This window comes from Pararge aegeria, chromosome 3 (genome assembly GCF_905163445.1).
Source record: "Pararge aegeria chromosome 3, ilParAegt1.1, whole genome shotgun sequence".
NCBI classification, from domain to species: Eukaryota; Metazoa; Arthropoda; class Insecta; order Lepidoptera; family Nymphalidae; genus Pararge; species Pararge aegeria.
In genome coordinates this window covers 8499796-8519746 of record NC_053182.1, presented here as the reverse complement: position 1 = coordinate 8519746, position 19951 = coordinate 8499796, and the positions used below count along the sequence as shown (strand labels likewise).

At 34.3% G+C, this 19951-nt stretch overlaps 2 protein-coding genes across 3 annotated transcripts in view; one reads left to right on the top strand and one right to left on the bottom strand.

The window, feature by feature from the left end:
- Window positions 1-5137, bottom strand: part of LOC120637225 (E3 ubiquitin-protein ligase MIB1-like) — a 254638-nt gene extending 249501 nt beyond the window's left edge. The window contains exons 1-7 of the mRNA XM_039908947.1: window positions 4943-5137; window positions 4650-4845; window positions 3783-3979; window positions 3099-3266; window positions 2545-2652; window positions 1760-1945; window positions 64-213 (exon numbers count right to left, since the gene is read on the bottom strand). Coding sequence (XP_039764881.1) covers window positions 64-213; window positions 1760-1945; window positions 2545-2652; window positions 3099-3266; window positions 3783-3979; window positions 4650-4845; window positions 4943-5053 — 1116 coding nt within the window. The 5' untranslated portion in view covers window positions 5054-5137. The remainder of the gene's footprint in view (window positions 1-63; window positions 214-1759; window positions 1946-2544; window positions 2653-3098; window positions 3267-3782; window positions 3980-4649; window positions 4846-4942) is intronic.
- A 513-nt stretch (window positions 5138-5650) lies between these two features.
- Window positions 5651-15466, top strand: LOC120637284 (CDK5 and ABL1 enzyme substrate 2). 2 transcript variants are annotated; one of them, XM_039909045.1, is made up of 9 exons: window positions 5651-6100; window positions 6434-6546; window positions 6622-6802; window positions 7300-7560; window positions 7898-7933; window positions 9767-9881; window positions 10489-10679; window positions 11303-11510; window positions 12672-15466. In XM_039909045.1, the coding sequence occupies exons 1-9, from the start codon at window positions 5772-5774 to the stop codon at window positions 12810-12812; spliced, it is 1575 nt and encodes a 524-aa protein (XP_039764979.1). In that variant the 5' UTR covers window positions 5651-5771; the 3' UTR covers window positions 12813-15466. The 2 variants fall into 2 exon arrangements, with proteins under 2 accessions (XP_039764979.1, XP_039764980.1); XM_039909046.1 differs by lacking the exon at window positions 7898-7933.
- Window positions 15467-19951: the final 4485 nt, after the last annotated feature.

The following is a 19951-nucleotide window of genomic DNA, read 5'->3' as shown; positions in this document are numbered from 1 at the left end:
AAATAAGAAAAAAGTTTCGTTAATCGATGAATGTGTCTGTCAATGGCTGCGAAGTATATTTACCGGTGCCATAGCTTCGGCCCACTCTCCGTGCCCGCGCTGCAACGTTTTCACTCGTTCTTGGTCAGCGCAAACTTGCACTAAATCGCCCACGGCAAATCCTCCGCCTCCGCTTGCCGCAGACGTGGACGCGGTCATACTACCGCTGCATACCTAACATAACGTTTAGTATGTTACATAAAGGTTTAATGCATCTACAACCCCAATTACTACTAAGCAGACTGCTGTCACTTTGGTTTTGTCTTTAATTGATTAAGGCCATTTGTGCGATATAAACACTTATATCGCACAAATGGCCTTAATCTTAATGGGCTGACGGGTTTTTGATCGCAGTTAATGGTAGTAGAAGCACCCAGGACACTGCTACCCGTTCTCCGTTATATTCCCTTAGTGGCTTCCTACGACACCCGAGGAAAGAGGATGGCGACGACGTCGTATCGCCATCTAGCCCTAAAGTATGCATAGCTTGTGTTATGGGTACTAAGATTTATGAATAACTAGCGTACCCAGATAGCTTCGCCGGGCTAGATTTTGCTTTATTTTATTTAAACAATAAACTTACATCATTATTTTTTTAATTTAAGTCTCATAATATATTAAATCATTTATTTCTCTCCGTATTCATTCTCTTCTATTCTCTTCTCGAGCGGGTGAAGATCATTATCTACACCCATGTACACCCAACAATAGAATATCATCATAGTAAATAAAAGCTGTATTTGACAGTTCAAAAATAGGAGCGTTGAGATGTGTGAGAGGGAATCCGGAGATTCCCTGAAAGTTTCATTGAAAACGGTCCAGCCGTTTCGGAGCCTATACGGAACATACCCACACCCTTTCTTTTTATATATATATATATAGATAGATATACATAAACACTAATAAAATATAGATAGACACCAAGACAGACACTGAAAAACATTCAAGCTCATCACACAAACATTCTCCAGTTGCGGAAATCAAAGCCACAGCCTTGGACTCAGGAAGCAGGGTCGCTGCCCAATGCGCCAATCGGCAGTTTACTAATATAGAACAAGTGGTGGCTGATCTGCCGCCACAACACGGCACCACGGAATCATTAAATTTTTATATATTATTAGTTCCACATACACTAGTATGTCAGATGCGGTGGTTCAAATTCAAGCTGTCAGTACAGTACAGGGTCAGCAGTGTCATAATAGAGGTTAGTAAATCAAAACTACGCGACGCGACGTGTAATGTCTAACAAAATTTACCGCTATTTGATATGGGTTTTGCAGTGAAATGGATTTAATCATGTTAGGAAACAATAACAATTAAACCATATTTTATAAATACGAAAATGTGTTTTTGGGTTCCACTTTCGGGCGCGCAGCAACAGGGCAGTTATTTTAGGAGTTTTTCTGCATGGATTACTTCATGGAATAGAGAGTAACTAATGTTTAGAGTTGTCTAATAAATAATCAATGTAATCTAAAATTTACAGATGCAGATTGAGTTTAGAAGTTCTATCCTTTTCCTACTCTGCCCTGTAGATAAGGAAAGCACCACAAAATATAATCTGCAAGCTCAATATTTTGCATAAGATTGGTTATTAACACGATTCTGCAGAAAAAAGGCTCCAAAATGTATTTACCTCCTCATTACACCATTACTTAAGAATTATTAGAATCTTATAAAAACGGACTTAGAATAACGGACAACTTATACGAAATCGTACCTTAGTCAAAACAGCAGGGTTAAAGGTCCATCGATTTCCGCTAGGATATGTGACAACAATATCGTGGTCCTCGTCGATGCCAACCACTGTGCCCGTAGTGCTAAGGCATTCGAACATTCCGTCTGTCCACCCACCGTGGCCATGCTGCAACGACTGTACTATCTCCAGATCCAAATCTACATTGACCTGGAAGAAATCACAGTCATTAGGAACAATCAGGCTTATTAAGAAGTGTGAGTATACGGTTGGTTGCGAAAGCTCAATAGCATCAGCCCACCCCAACCCAGCAGACACAAATTCTGTTGAGCCAAACTAACTGATCGGAATTGAGTGTCCAGTACGCTTAGTATAAGTTTTGCACGCTCGCAAGCGTGGCGTCGCCTACAAATATCGAAACACTGTACCGCTAAAGCAAAATTGATCCAAAGTTACTCATTTTAAAATAGCAAATTGTGTAATTCTGTTTTTTATTCAACGAGAGCGCTTACTGTAGAAATGTGGAAGAATTTGAAATTAAAAACAAGGAACATAACTTTCATTTAACTGTGACGTTACAGGGTAGGTCGAAACCGACCTTAGATTATGAGTTTACAAATTTTATACTATAAGAGTACAGAAACACATTATCAATACCATTAAGAGATCAATACAATAACCTCACCAATATTCTATTCAATACCTGAAACCATGCATCTAACATCCAAACAACACAAGATTGTGGAATTTTGAAACCTCTAAAAAAGAAGACGTTTATCGATTGAGATAATTACAAATAAACAACTTACTTGGTCGCCAACTTGTAATCCATGAGGTCCTGTGCGTCCAGGGCCCAATTCTCCTAAAAGTGGCAAATGCTCTTTGTAAACATTTTGGCCCTTCACGTCGTTTACCACCTAAAAAAATCGGATCAAGTATGGAAGTTACCACATATTTATAATTTTATACAATTAATACTATAATAATACATAGACCCGGAGACTTTTTTTTGCGTCGTACAACAGTGAGTTAATCTGTCTAATTTTCGATAAACATTAGTAAAAAAATAAATTATTAAAGAATTAAAAAAATAGATTTACAGTTCTTTTATAAGTTGCTATCCATAGGTAATATTAGCAGCTGCTTCATATTTAAATGCAAAAATTAATGTTTTTATTTTAATCACTTTGAATATTGCTTAGAGTTATTGAAGATCGGATAGATTTGATAGATAAAGGATCTGTTGCTGTTCGATGATAAATGCTTGTAATTATAAATATAAGTCTTTAGGTGAAAAGATAATAATTTTTAACACATAAGTACTACAATTTCAATAATTTTTAGGTTAGGTTGCTGACAATACCTTTAGATCTGCCATTCCTTCAAACCCCACCCTGTATAGGTTTTTAGCCCCATTGTCCCACACAACATAAGCTGCAGAGCGTGGGCTAGCTGCAGACCAGTCTTGTACCTCATTCACTTTTCCCCGTCTACCATTCCCACCATCCTGGTCTTCCCATTGCCAATCCACCTGTAATATACAGTATTATTATTATTATTATATAATAAACTAAATAGAAACTAAATATAATATAAACTATACATTAAACTGTTATGTGTTAAGTTGTTTCTGTAAATTATTATTTAACATTATTTAATTTTAAAAGGTTATTTATTTATCCAATAAAAACTAGATAAGAACATGAGTGACAGAAAGGCTCTACAGTATCTATAGAAACTGTATATAGCATTATAAATTTTAATTTAAATGGACAAATCTAAAAATATTTCTATTTTTACAGTGAATTCTTTGTCAAGGATAGCAATTACTAATTTTAAGGTTTATAAGGCCTTTTAATACTGTAGTATATACATATTATATAATAAGGTTTAGTGAAGATTAATAATTAATAAAAAAACAAATTGTGGAGTTGTCATGGGACATCCAGGAAGCAAATCTTTTGACACATTTGAGGAGTCTGGTCTACCCAGGTCCAGTAAAAAGATTTTCTTCAAAAATTTATACTAATATAGATAAATAACTAACCCCTCTTACAACCCTTGCACCTGGGAATATGCCTCTAACAGCTTGTTTCTTGCTTTTTCTCCGAGGTTCCACAAGGCATCGTTGTGCTCCAGGAGCACTAATACGGTAAAACCTATGACGTAAATGGTGCTTGTCTCCATGATAGCAGACAGAGCATAAATCATAGTTGCTACATTCAGCACACTTCCACCGGATGCCTAAAAGATAACAAGAACTGGTTATTTTTGTTAATTCTTTCTTTGAATAGAAATTTGAATTGTTTTCTTCTTATTTATCAAATCTAATAAAGATTTGATGGCTAAGATTAAAATTAAAATCATTATATTATTACATTGTTGTTTTTGCAACCCAATCATAATTAACAGTCAACTTTTAGAGCTACTTTATCTATCCATTGATTTTCAATAAATTTATTGCATTTTTCAAGTAACATAACATGGATGGAATGTAAGCTTAAATGAAGCTACAATAAAAAACAGTTTAAATTCATTTGGTCATGATTGCAGGCTGTTTATTACCTTTATAACACAATATAATTTGCACCTGACAATTGATAATATTCTCAGTATTGACAATTGATAATAACCATACCAAAACTTTTACAAGAAGAAGTTTAAGAAATAAAAACCAATCCTTTCATAAACTTTCCATCCAACACCAATAAAATCCTCCCTAATTGGAAATCAATAGAAAGTAGTTGAAAATACAATTGGAAACTATACTTGCAACTACACTTATCGTACAAAATACTTAACAAAACAAACTACTTTTATGCTGCCACAATACAAGTACCAAAAAATATGTAAAGTTATCTGAGAATATGTTCAGTTTAATATAAACATTCATAATATGTATAATAAGTTTTACCAAATATTGGTTGCTGTCTGCAGGTATCGCACATAGTGCCCTCATGTTTGACACCTGTTGGTGCACTGTCTAGAATACGTAAGTCATATGCACCAGAACATCTATAATTTGCTGCAGTGCCGTTGTCCCAGACCACCACAACTTCTTCAGGGGACTCAAAGTTTCTCACTGTGCCCACATGCCCTTCACCACCATCCTTAAAATTAAATGTATTTTAAGTAGGTACTTCTTTAGTTCGAAATGACTTCAGGTAGGTAACAGTAGGTGAGACAAACAATAGTTATTTAATCTACCTGCTTCCCCCATTTCCAGTCAGGTCCTCTTATTACCCGTGCCCCAACACCTTCCATCATAAATTTCGTCGCCCTAGAAGAGGCAGACGAGCTAGGAGCGTTAGGCTCCATCTATACCTTTAGTTCACAGCACAAGGATGTTATTAAGGACATGCAAATTTTAATTTTTAAGTTAATTCTAATTTAAAAGATTTTTAAATTATTAAAGAAAATAAACATACACACAACGATCTCTTAATAAATTTGACATTGACATTTGACATACGAACTGTCGACTGACATTTGATAGTTAACAACTTGACACCATTGATGTAAATGTTACTATCGTAACAAGCTCACTGACGCACACTAGTAAAATAATACAGTTTGCGGTTAGTGATTTAAAGCCATAAAATCATCAATACAAAAGCCATAAATCAAACAGGAAGAAAGCCGTTTAAATATCAATCAGTGACGTAGTACCTATCATATAAGTCTTTCAATCAGTAGCTAAATAAATAAATAACTTGCGATTTCTTAATAAAATGGTCGTTTACACTAGTCTACACGCATTAGCATAATTCACTAATGATATACTTTTCTGAAAAACTATGAACATGTAAGTTAAGCAGAACCAACTACTGCTTTATAACCTGTGGTGCTGCTGCTGACAACTGACATTAACATTTAATTAGCCTGTGCTGCATCTGTAGTGCAGCTGACCAACAGCTGACAAATACATTTTATATTTATTTTAAACTTTAAATTTATTTTTGTGTATCTAATATCTTTTACTGAAAGGATTATTTGGTGCTCTGAATCTAATTAATTATTCTTATTAAGTTGCGTCATGTCGTACAACCGCAATAAATATGAAAAAGCTCGAAGGCGTCTTGCAGCTGTGACATTCCTCTCCAATATCTCACTAGACGGGTCTTTTAAGGATACAGAATTATGTAAAATTGTCGATAAGTCTTCAAAAGGCGACAAATGTGATTCGAAAGATACTCAAAATTATAATCATAAGGATTCGTACCGTTACAGTACTTCTTACAAATTAAAACCGCATACCAGCCCAGTACAACGATTTAGTGGTGATAATAATTCAATAAGTTCAGACTCGGAACAAACGACTGTCACCCCTATTAAAGGTGGCATTAATAGTTCTTACAGAGAAAGGTAATCAACAGCAATATATAATCCTTTCTTTTTCGTTTAAGTTGTAGAGTGATATTTCGTAAAAACTTGTATTCTTAGAACAACAACAGCTCTGAATTAATGTATGAATAAGTGAGGTTTCACACCAGACCAAGACCAATCCTTAATTTAGTTTCAAGGTCTTGGAAGTAGAAACTTAATGTTATCAGGACATGATATATGCTATGTTATGCAATAGGCTGGGATATAATGTGCCGCTTGAATTTAGTAAATATCATTCCATACCTAGGTAAATAATAAAATAAATAATAATAAGTAATAATTCTATGAACATTATGATTTTTCTCATAACAGGTGCTCCTCTGGAAATACTGAAATATTTAGAGACAGACACTGCTCACTAAGAGCAAGGAAGATTGTAGCAATCACGCAAGATGATAAAAGCAGTTCTGAAAGTTTGAATTTTGGTAACAACAATTTTTTGATGTTAGTTAATGTAAATAAGAAATAAACAATTTATAGTTTAATTATTTATTTCACAGGGCGTTTTCGCACAAGCAATACATGCATTCCAGAAAAGTCCTATGACAAAGAAATAAGGATGATGAAATCAACTAAAGGTGTATCTTTTAAGGATGAGAGGCTTGCTTTTGCACCAGCACAAGGTGTACCCTGTGTTTTATTTAGTACTATTCCTTATTCAAAAACTATAAAAGGTGCCAGGTAAGTTATATGAAAGCTTCATTTCATTTATTTTATAAAATATATTACCTATTTATGTCTAGCTGCTGGAATCTCTCAAAGAAGAGACAGTTTATGAGCATTGACCCTCACAATCCCATTAACTAGGATATGCACCAGCAAATACATTATTATTTCCCTTTGGTCCCTGGTCTATTAATCCTTAAAAGTGATAGTGATATATATTTCCCTTTAACCTCATATAGATATATATACATTATATAATGTTTATAAAATATAAGCTGTCCAAGTGCAGATTGATAAACTGCACACACCTTTGAAAACATTATAAAGAACTCACGCGTGTGCACTTTTTCCTGAAAAAAGTTAAAGAGGCATACAGCGGATCCCACCCGTAAGAGAGGAGGCTAATGCCCTAACCACTAATCTATAACTATCAACAAGAATGGTGGTGGTGGTTATTATAGTATTAATTAATAACAATATTGGTATAATGTAACAAATTGGTTTGTTCACAGGGCTGATTTACGAAAGGAAGGTGGTCGGCGTCGTAACACATCTGGACCCAGGCCTTTATCTGCAATCACTGATAATGGTATTGACCCGTTTGATCTCATGGGACTAGAGAAAGAAGAAAATGGTCAAGAAATATCTTACTCGAAACTCTTAATACCATCTAGAGTTTGTACCAGGGAACAGTACAAGAAGATGTATGGTGGAGACTATACTGATAAGTCTTCATGGAAAATCATGAACCGACAACCACATGTTATCGCAAGGTAATCATTGTTTTACATAATACAAACCACACTCACAATGTTGTTTATGGCAATTTTGTTTTTTTTACTAAATGTCAATTTTTTGTGCATGTTTTACTCTCTTTCACTCCCATGTTTTATTTTTATGTGAAAATAAAAACAGTATTATGTAACACATTCATGAAACATGTCAGCATTAAAAATATTTCGTACATATAAGTGGCTGATTCTTCTTAGTTCATAGTAATATAATTATATATGTTATATTATGTGACTTTATAAGAACCACTTGTGCTTTTTTTCATTTTGGAATATTGCATACCATTTCTCATGCCATCACTAACATTTAAATTTTCAGGACTAAGTTATTGACGAGACGCAAGGATAAAAAATGGTAAAGATTAATAGAATATTTTTTAATGCTATGCCAAAATTAGTCATATTAATGCTGTACAGAACCACTGGCAAAAATAGTATATTTCCTCATTATTATCTGATAAAAATTCATTGAATCTTGCTAACTACATTTTTTTCATAATAGTTCAGAGTTAATCATTTATGGTTAGAGATGTAAGAGTAATTCTCAGTCAAATAAGCTTATTTGCCAAACTTTTTATTAATATCTTATATTGGCTATAAAAACTGGTTACACCAGAGATAGAGCAGTCCTTGATTGCTTCTGCCAAGAAATTGATTAGAAAAGTCAATTCTTTGCAGCTGAGTTGCACAAAACTCAAGAATGGGGTCGAAAAACAAAAGATAACCAAAGTTACAATAACTTACGGGAAAATAGTGTACTTCATTTTACCTGAATAAAATTTTATAAATAATTATGTAAATTCTCAATTAATTAATTAATTATTTGTGGCTATGCACCATCTTAACAAATTGTATTTACTTCCTGTGTCTAAATTAAGCTTTGTAATGGAGTTCTTGCATCCAGTTTCAAGAGTTAATTAATATCTATTTTATATATAAGTACTTGTAAGTTAAGACATCTAAAAGTTAACAGAATACAATAATATAAGAATAATAATGAAATAACATAAGAGATAATCTTTTATTTAACTTCTTAAATCATTCTTATTCTTCAAAATGCTATACTATATTTTTATTTATTTTACTAATAATTATGAGCTAAAATTCCATTTTTTTTGCTTGCTATAAGCTTATATATTCTTCAAAAGCTTACTAAAATTCACCGTTTATGGTGCCTGTGACACAGTATATGTATTAATTATTCTTCACAATATACTTGTATCATGCTTGGGGTGTACAGTCGTGCAATATCTCAAAGAAACCGATTAGGGAATGTGTTCAGTCATAGCTTTTTCAGATTATCCCGCTTCTTTATAAGACAAACTGAATAAAAAAATTGGGTTATCATTTTCATAAACTTCAGTGATCAATATTCGTGAAGATATTGCATCTTCACGAATATTGATTTTAAGCTATAGTATTATTTTTTCTTGTACCATAAGGAAATCTACATTTGTAAGATAATATCTGTATTTCATATTTAGGCTTTGTGCAGAAACGATCTATTCCAACAACTATTGTTGATTTTTTATATCTTAAATTTGTTACTATTTTTAGAAACATCATTTACAGCTTGATTGATGAAATGGACAGTGTTGCTGGTTTGGTTGTAAATTTAAAAATCTCAATGTAATGCCCATCCTTTAGCAATGACATATTTGTTAATTATTTAATATTTAATTCAATGCTTTGTGTACAACTAAGTTGACACCAATAACAATAAGTAATATAAATAGGACATATTATGTTAATTTGATTTGATAGCATATATGATTATATCTATTTAGATAACGTAACGTATGATAAAATATAGAACACTAAATAATTGTATTAGGTTTTAGTAAAGGTTAGTGTAAAATAGTGTTTTTATAATATATATTCATGGAAATACACTAACGTTTTTATAAAGATAACGGTTCAAAGGGCTTCGTAATTGGTTTATGTTACTAACTTCTGGTGCTTCAGCATCATGTGTGCAAACTACTAATAAAATATACCCACACAATCATGAACGCATGTTAATCAGCAATAAAGAATAATTATCAAGAAAGTTAGTTAAATGCATGCTAGTTTTCACATAACATTTAATATTGTAGGACTGTAGTAATGGCAGACAAAGAAATGCATGGGAAGCAAAATTTCTGAGATAGTTTATTTCGATTAAAAATATACACATCTAATTTTGTAGGTGTTTCTCTTACGAGTCATCTCAACGGGCCACAGTAGCATCTTCTCCACCACATTCTTCGGTGGAGAATAAATCCTTTGATTGGGATGAAGGAACAATACTTTCTCAAAAATATGTAAGTCATATTCACTATATATTTATATTACTAGCTGCGCCACGCGAGGTACCCTCCGTGAATACATAAACGTTGATGTAAAAAATGTCCATCCTTTCAACTAACTTCAAGTCGAGTGGTAGCTTACTTAGGGCGTGAAGAAAGGACCAACAAACAAACCAGCAAACACACATGATAAGTAGTTAGAACTAACGGATGCCCGCGACTTTGTCTGCGTTGCAATTCTGATTTCTCGTTAGTTAAAAGTGTTTTCCGTATTGCACCCTGCCGTGCCACCCTGCGCGCCGCTGACTCGATGTTGTGTTGGTAAAAGACATATGAGCTAAAAGCTAATCCGAGATTTTAACAAGTAATGTACCAAACGCGTTCTTAAAAAATAATTGACCATTTTTTCCTGTTTTTCCACTGTATGAAAGTTTCCTAGACCGATTTTGGTCGAAACCGGTTATTCACTCACGATGAGTGCCTCGATTGTAATCCCAGGCGTAATTTTAATCTTAGTAGAAGTCATTCAATTACTTAATCAGCATTAATTATAGTAAATTATTTGAATATAATTTCAGAGGCTTACATTGAATATGTAAATTTTTATTTTACAATTTTCCAGGTTCAATATACGCCGAATGTTCTTGATGATCCTGAACTTATAGCTGGCAAACACAGAACTTTACTTACATTTACTTCATACATGACTTCTATTATTGACTATGTCCGACCTCAAGACCTAAAAAAAGAGCTCAATGATAAGTTCAGGGAGAAGTTTCCACACATAAAATTAACACTCAGCAAACTAAGAAGGTAATATCTTATTATCTTTTAAATCTAAAAAAGTCTCAACACAAGTTACATCCAATATTGGTTGACATTTTTTACTGCTGTAGTATTTGTGTAAATCATCTAATTGTTGTGCGAAATGTCATTTTGTATACTACTGTGCATGTTACGTTATACAAAAAGGTAACCGAGACCTATTTAGTAAAGTTTATTAAACACGCATACAGTTTAAATGCAGATTTCAAAGGTCCCTTTTTTAACGGTTGCTGTCGCAGTGGTCTTATTATTGGAGGTCCCGTGTTCGATCCTCGACAGGGGCAATTTGGTAATCAATAATTTCTGAATTTTCTCTGGTCTGGTCTGGTGGGTGCATCGGCAGTGGTTATTTATCACCCAACCGACTCAAACGTGCCGCCTAGTTTTTTATCGTTTCGAGGCGATGCAGCGTAGAAATCGATAACGGGTATAGGTATTATCCGCTCTAGCACTCACAGAGCGCACAGATTTTTTCGCGGATTTGCACAGAGTGCAAACTCACCTGAGCTCGCCAGAAGAGTTTGCACTCCCCACCTTGCACTCTGTGCAAATCCGCAATGGAGCATTGCTTTGTAATTTACACACAAGCTACAAAAAAATTATATTTTCAGCATAAAAAAAGAGATGCGCAAAATAGCAAAACATGACAATGGTGGTATAGATTTGCTATCTGTTGCTCAGGCTTACGTTTATTTCGAAAAGTTAATACTGGCCAATCTTATTAACAAAGATAACAGAAAGCTATGCGCCGGAGCTTGTTTACTTCTATCAGCGAAACTCAACGATGTTAAAGGTGAAATGATGAAGGCTCTTATTGAGGTAATAGATTTTTTTCTAATCGTAGTTATATCGACAATCCCATACAACGTCAAAAAAATTGTCACAGCAGCCAACGAGTAATAATAGCCAAAATCAAAATATTTCTTTATTCAAATAGGCACGGCACTGATGTGTTTGTCGCATACAAAATGTGTACATGGTAAAGAGTAGTGATGGCGATAATTATTTAAACATAAAACTAAAGCTACGAGGATTCCAAACGCGCCTTGGTCTAAGAAGAAGTCCACAACAAACATATCCGGGTGCTTTTTTTGCTACCACCATCTCACATTGTCATTTGAAAATATTTAAGAAGCAACCTGGTTCGAGCAATAGTTCACACCAAAACTTTTTTATCGTTTACGTAATCCTTTATACCATAATTGGAGCTAATAAGCTTTCACATAGGTACAAACTTTAAATTTTTTAGAGACATCCCCAAGATATCTGCCATTTATTGTAAAATTGTATACAATTTCGATTAAATGAATTGCTTATTTGGTGTATTGCTCTGCAAGTTTATTTCTCTAAAACACATTCACATTTTCTCTAAAATTAAGATATATTTTTGTGAACATACATTTCATTTTCAAGTATGTATTGGCTATAGACTGTCATTATTTTAACATCTCAATGACTCTCTCGGACCCATTTTATAGATTGCACAAACAGACTTTTTCTGCAGCACGAAAATAGTACCAATACCATACAAAAAGTAAAATTCCATATGACTTAATTCTAACTAACTAAAATAGATAGCCTAGAAGTTTCTATGTCTGTCTTCTTTACTGCATAGGCAGCTGAACTAAGCCTGTTAAATTTCATATCCGTTGTCGTATTCATGACGAAGCTTGGCTTGGTGTTCTTGCTTAAAAAATAATAGAAGTCACGAGTTCTTCAGATTACACCGATGGGTTCAACTTCTGTATTTGCTCGCGTAAATGTCGGTCGGTCTGCTTACTTATAATTTAGTGTCTCTTAGACAGTATTTGAATCATCTCCAGAGCCATGCCCTATGATATTGATATTTATAAGAAATAACATATTACACGAAAACCAAAAGTTTCGTTAAACGAGTCATCCATTATTGTTAATGAATAACAATCTTTTGGATCTATTTAACAACGACAACAGAACTGTGACAATTTTTTGTTGCTGCAGCGCATAGAAACAACGTTCAGAGTGAACAAAAAGGACCTCATCAAGTTCGAGTTCGCCGTGCTTGTGGCATTGGAGTTCGGACTGCACGTGCCTCCGTACGAGGTGTTCCCCCACTATCAGCGGCTGCTCCACGACTCGTGACCCTGGCGACGCCTGGCCCTCGAGCCGTGCGTACGAGTCTGCCACCGGAGGAGAACTAGTATTGTGGACAATTTGCGTGCAAGTGCCTGGATGTGATCATTAACTCCTTAGATTGTAGAAGGTAACTAGATTCCTGTTCCTGTGTCGAACTTGATAGTTCGGTTGACATATGTCCGTATTCTATATTGCATCTATCCGTAATCTGTTGATAAGTTGCGTCGCGAAGTTGTTAATTTGTTAAAAAAATTACAGATATTTTTGGAATCAATCCGTAGATTACGGATAGATCGATTATAGGAAATGTACACTTCCGTTGAAGTTAAATTTAAATTCAGTGCAACTATATTAGCAGCATGCACAAGGTTTTAGACGAGGGTAGGCACTAAGCAAGTAATATGAAAAGTTTATAGTAGTAATACCTAGAGCTTTTTGGGACAGGGCTCATCCAAGGAAGTACTCCCGCCATGCCATGCAAGCAGCATTATTACATGCTGTTTTCCGTTCTAAAGGCTGAACTCATGTGCATTTTCGCTAGGGATAGCCTTACTAATTTTGAACGCATTCGGGGCTCTTTCAATAGCTTACTGGTGTGACGCGGCTTTACACACACTGCAATAAATTAAGCTTCACTAACTACGGTTTAAGCTCTAAAAGGAGTTATGGGCATTTTAGTTTTAATTAATATCGTTTGTTTTAATTTTATATTTTTTTATGTATTCCTTAAGTGTTAATATTGTGTGTTAGAGTTGTGTGCCTAGAATCGAATTTGGTCCCTCGAAACGGAGAACGAAGTGTTAACTTCAGTTATGGGGTATAAAATAGCAAATATGCAATATATCTGTTAATGGTAACTTATTGTAAAGATAGAGATTCTTCTGTGCATATTTATATAAGTCAAGATTATATAAAAATGCCATTATATGCCATACTATTTCTTTGTTTTAAATTAGTCGTTGCTCGTTCAGATATTTTATAAGTTAGTTAGTTAGTAGTCTGGAACTGGTGAACAACAGTCGAAGCTGTTATTAAGTGGTACCAACAGCTACCGCGTTTGCCAGTTCCTCTAAACGTTCACACTCTTGTGATTGACAGTATTTACGTAATCCGGCTAGTTTAGTGTTTTTGGACAATCGACGGACCTATTTTTAAGGTACTATGCATATTGCTTCGTAAATATTGCATAGTAACTGGCTCACTGTTAACAAGTTTGTGGTTATGCCCGGAACACAGAACACGTTTTCCATTGATATATCTAACTCTCCATCTGTCGTACATGTTGCAATGTGCACATTGCCGGAAAACTGGAATAGTATTCTTATTTGCCACAATAATTTCATTTAAATAAATAGCTAAAATAAAATATTTCTCGTTAGAAGTAATTTTTCTAACACAAACAACCATTTAGTCAAAGTCATTTATTTCTACACCCATACTCTCTCCGTCTAGTAAATCATAAACACCTACATTCCGTAAACTATAAAACCATCGGTTCGAGTAGAACTAACATAATATGGGAAAGTGTGATGATAGTATATGTTTGACGGCCGATTGTTTTCTAGTGTCTGGGTGTTTATTTGTATATAATAAGTGTTTATGTATATTATTCATAAGAATATGGATCTGTCGTCTTAGTACCTATAACACAAGCTACGCTTACTATTGGGGCTAGATGGCGTTGTGTGTATTGTCGTGGTATATTTTATTTATTTATTTTTAAGAGAAGAAAGCGACAGAAGCGTCCTATGGCTGGATTATATATACAGTACGCTAACCTACGGGCCACGCCACGTATAAAATATATTATGTGATTTTTACAATACCTTAACTTCACGTTGGGCACAGGTAAAGTGTTTCAGCCATAAAAAATTAAAAAATTTGACTCGACATGGGTGGCGTGTTATAGTGCTTCATCATTGCCTGTCCTTTTCTTGTGTCTGTTTTATTTTTTGTACAGAACAGACATTAGAACAGACTTATGTAGGTAGTAGGTACTACAAAATTTTGTAATGTTAAAAGATAGTTTCGTACAGGAAAGTATTATAAATAGGGATTAAGATTTAAAATGCCAGATCGATGAAGATGTTCTTTAGTTCTTAGGGTATTATATGTATTCAAGCTACAAATAGTGAATACTGAATATACAAAATAGTGGAATTTAGCAATAATTTCGTATACGCTATATTTATAAAACTCAATTAAATTCCTAATCTTAATATTGTAGATATTTTCGATCTCGAGAGCACGAACATTAAAGCTGATTGCACATCTAACTGCGTGCCGATCCCTTTCAGTATTCATAATTCAAATCCGGTGCGTAAGGGAGTGTTCATAAAATACGTGAGATGATAGGATATCCCATCAAATATCTCGGCAAATATCATGCAATTTTTCTGTTACATTTCTATAACAGTTATAATGAAACTCTCAGTATTATTGATAACTAGTCGTAAATGAAAATACGAAGCAATTTTTTTACAATAACAATCCAACGCGTTTACGTTAGAAATATGGACGCCCCCTTACGCACCGGATTTGAATTATGAATACTGAAATACTCTAGTGATAAATGTGTCATCAACTTAATTATTTATTTTTATAGAATAGATAGCAATTGAATTGCTCATTAACATGCCAAAGATAAAATATTTAAAGCTAATAATTTTTTTTTTTTTTTTTTTAGTAAAAACGATAAATGTATTTATTTTAATTAATACATAACTATAACCTAAAATAAACTATTTAAAAACTAAATAAAATCTAAAACGTAATAATAATATTTAAGCTAATAATTGTAAATAAAAATCAATATTTATCTCTTTAACTATTATGTGATCAGGTGATTCATCTTCACTCTTTATAGGCTATTCTCAAGCATTATTTTGCAGTCTCCCAGACCCCATTTCCTACTATACTGTGTGTGTAAAGTACACTACAGTGTAGGTCCACACAGTATTGTAGGAACGCTACTAACTTCTACGAACGCTACTACGTAGTATAGTACTACGGTCCACATGTAAATAATTGATTGGTTTACCTTCACTGTGTGATTTCACGCAACATGAGACTTCATAGTAATATTTGTGAATACCAATAAGTAAGTACTAGTATATTTAGTGCCAAATGCGAGAGTAATTTAGCTCGTCAAAAGATACGAAAATATGTAGAATTAAACTCTGATTTATAAAATAGTTTGTATATAGAAGAAAAGAGTAAACGTAAGTAGGTGTTACGACTAAATTATTTCACACTTATTATAATTAACCTATGACACGGTGGAGTTATCGTTGCACTTATTGGATGACGACGTCATTTCATGAATCTTATATCTTTAAACGAGCAATTCTTGTATATATATAATTGGAATCTCGGAATTTGCTGCAACGATTTTCATGAAATTAAGTATTCAGGGGTTTTCGGGGGCGATAAATCGATCTAGCTAGGATTCATTTTTAGAAAATGACATTTTATTTGTGTTTTCCGGTAATAACCGATTTGGTGTAAAGTTGCACGGGTCAGCTAGTAGTAATAATAAAAAGACCATATTTTTGGCGCCAGATTTAGAAATCATCATCTAGTGCAAAGTGCCTTAATATTTAAGATTAACGTACTTTTATCTTTCGCGACGTGAGCAGCGAAGCATTGCATTCCAGCGAAGTGTAGAGTTAAATCGACCGTGTTATAACCCGACTCTCATCTTTTATATTACCTGTAAAAATCTAAATGTTGTGTAATATTAGAACGTTAAATATTAAGTTATCGGTAGGTAACCGAAAATTGTAAAAAGGCTGCATCTTTACGTACAGCAGGTATATTCTCTACCTCAGTTGACACCAAATTTAGCTAGCCACTGTAGAGCGTTGCTATAACGTCTAAACTATTATTATACATTACGTAAGTAATTTTATCTGCCAACCGAGTTGATTTGAACACGCACAGAATTAAGACATACAGAAACCGTGTACACGTCTTATATTAAAGCTATAACGTCTAAACTATTATTATACATTACGTAATTGTTTCTGCCAACCGTTTTTGGACACAATGTTTTTGGACACAATGCACTGCATAGAATAACGGCTGAATGAGGATTCTGTATGTTCTTAATTCAATGGAACTCAGTTGCAAACTTAGGTTTCGGCATGCAAAATATGAATTTATCAGGTTAATTGGTGGCTACTTTCCTCAGTGGCTAGCCAAATTTGGTGTCAAATGAGATACAGAATCGGCCGGGCACTGTTTATAACGTGTCACTAAAGGCAAAGAAACGCCGAGTGCGTGGGCGTGGCAGATACAGAACATGTTCAAGGCAGCACCAATGTACGCTTTAATTAAATAAATTATTTGATAAGTATGTATAGCCACTTGTTAGTTGTTACCTACTTATAAACAACCTAACACTTAACGCAATGACAATATGATGACGTAGACAATCTTAAGCGTAGCGTTTTATTGTAGTTGAAGAATTAAAAAAAAAAATTGTAAGTGTTGAGAAATTAGAGAATATTTTTTTATAATTCCTGTCGTCATGTGTGTCTAGTATATGGTAGTAGAACAGTAACAGTGTCGGGATTTGTAAATGATTTTTTGTGGAAATTAGATTGCAAGCTAAAGTTCTCGGTATCTATAGAGTATAATAATGGCAAGGCGTTGGATGCGATAAGGTTTTTAATAGTTTGATTTAATATTTGGCGTTTTCTTTGCTATTACCGTGCTTTTATTTGGTCAATGATTGTATTATTGATGGTATATAAATAAATCGTATTGTAAAAAAGCATTTCCTCAAAGGACACACGCAAGTGTGGCTTTGTGTTGAAAGAATCTTGTCGGCGATTACCGCCTTCGCGTGCTACCAAACCAACATGTCGAAAGCTACACCGACGGTTGCTGAACTATTTTAGAAATAGTTGATCTCGTGCCGCCGATAAAGTTTTCAAAATTCTAAAAATGTAAAGCCGGAAAACCCACCGATAGCATACCGGAGTATATTGGCGTGTGCGTACACAAAAGCCGCCGACCCGGCTAACAAAGAAACATAGAATACTATTGAACGGTTTAAAAGGGATTTGAAAGGTTTCGGCGGGTTGTGCGGGATTTCGACGTTCTGTCACATTTATTTGTAGGGACATTTTAGATAATATAATGCCGGTCTGGGGATCAAGCATGAGACATGATAGCTATTGAAACTTTAAGATATACTCTATTTCTAGATTTTAAGATTATAACTTTATATTTAGCTTTTTCTTAACTGAATTCACACATCGAATTTACACATACGTATTAGGTTTTTCTTTCGTGTTGGCTTTATTTAAAATAAAATATTTTTATGGCACTAAAAAAGCTTTAATTGGTATTTTAATGTTTAATCATGGTATTAAAAATTTAAAAGTTGGAGTAAATTACCACACCTAGAGTTGGTTGATTATTAAAATCACGTGATTGTTAATGCTTAAAGGTTTAATAAAAAGTTGTGTTGAATATCCGTCTTGTTTTCATTCTGTATTAAACTGAAACAACGTTATTTGATTGCTTTGGCCCGTGTTCTTCGTCAGCGTTTATTTCGTTTTTTTTTTAAATACTCCGTGGGTTTCCTGAGATACATAGAACAAATTTAAAAAAACAGACAACAAATCTTATGCATTTTTATAAGTATTGGTAAAGGTACTATAACGAAAGCCACTAAGATCCGGCTAGATAAAGCACTGATATTCCCCATATTTTTCTACGCTTCGGAGACGTGGACCCTGAGGGAGACTGAGAAGAAAAGAATAGATGCTCTTGAGATGTGGTGCTGGAGGAGAATGTTGGGAGTGAACTGGAACATGTTCCGTACTAATAAATCAATTCTCTACGAACTCAGCATCAAACAGCGCCTATCTTCTGCTGTTCAAGCTCGAATTCTTAGTTTCTTCGGTCACGTGTTCAGGCGTTATGACGTGCCCATTGAGCGACTTGTGGTTCAAGGGAAAGTAGAAGGTGCCAGACCAAGTGCAGGCCGTAGTCGAGGCTCCTCTACATGAATGCGCAAGAAAGGCAACTGTTAGAGCAGAGTGGCGACGGATTGTAAGGCGAGCCACAACACCTAGACGACCACGACCATTCTGTCAAGACTGTAACGACTAAGAGGAAGAATTTTATTTTCTATTCTGTGTTTAAGTACCCTACCTAGCCACAAAATAGAAAATATAATTTTTAATTTTGACTGCTCCGTGGATATAGTAACAGACATCAAATTTTTTTTTTTACGCAATGCCTCATATACTGATTGCGATTTGGATCATTGGGAACCGAACATGCAATAATTGTTGCCGAATACTTGTTGTTCTATGCAGTATTTCCGAACATATAACCATGTCAAGCCAGTGTAACGTCCGGTCATATTTCAATTTATATAAACCAGGTGACCAAGTTTTCATTCATTTAACACGTTTACAGTAATCTAAAGACTAATACTAATCTGTGTAATTTTCGTTCTGCTCAAGTTAAATAATGGTGGCCAAGGTAAATATGTTGCTTGTATACGAGGCACCTATGATATTTTTGACGTGACAACGTCTTATAAATTGGTTTGCCGGGTGACACTTCAAGAAACTGCGTTACGCGTCGCTCACGTTATGCGCTCACAATGAGAGCGAGTGAGAGGCACGCGTCCCTTCCACTCGGGCATGGTTAGCCCGCCTAAGAGCGAGAGAGACAGACATAAAAAGTGAAAGGCACGCGTCCCTTTGTAGTAAACGCTGTTTCATTGTACGCAAATGTATTGCAAGTTATTGTATGTATATTTGTATATAAATACGTATGTATGTGTAAAGGTAAAAATAAAATTTGTTAATATGAAATTCGAGATTCTTTGTATAAATTAATGTTTTAAATATAATTCTTTGTATAAATAAATGTTTTAAATTGTTACTATTATTTCATCCTTCTTCCTACTATACGAATGAATATTCACATTAAAATTATTTTACCACTCAAAGTCGTTGTCACGTAAAACTTTCGCCCGTATACCGACTTTACAGGCAACCAATTTTTTTTAAATCCTACAACATGTAAAGGGAAAAACATTGTTTTTTAAATCAGGTTTTAGTTATGCTGTATATCTCACTGAGCATAAGCTGTGGAAGCAACCAAACTACTGAGAG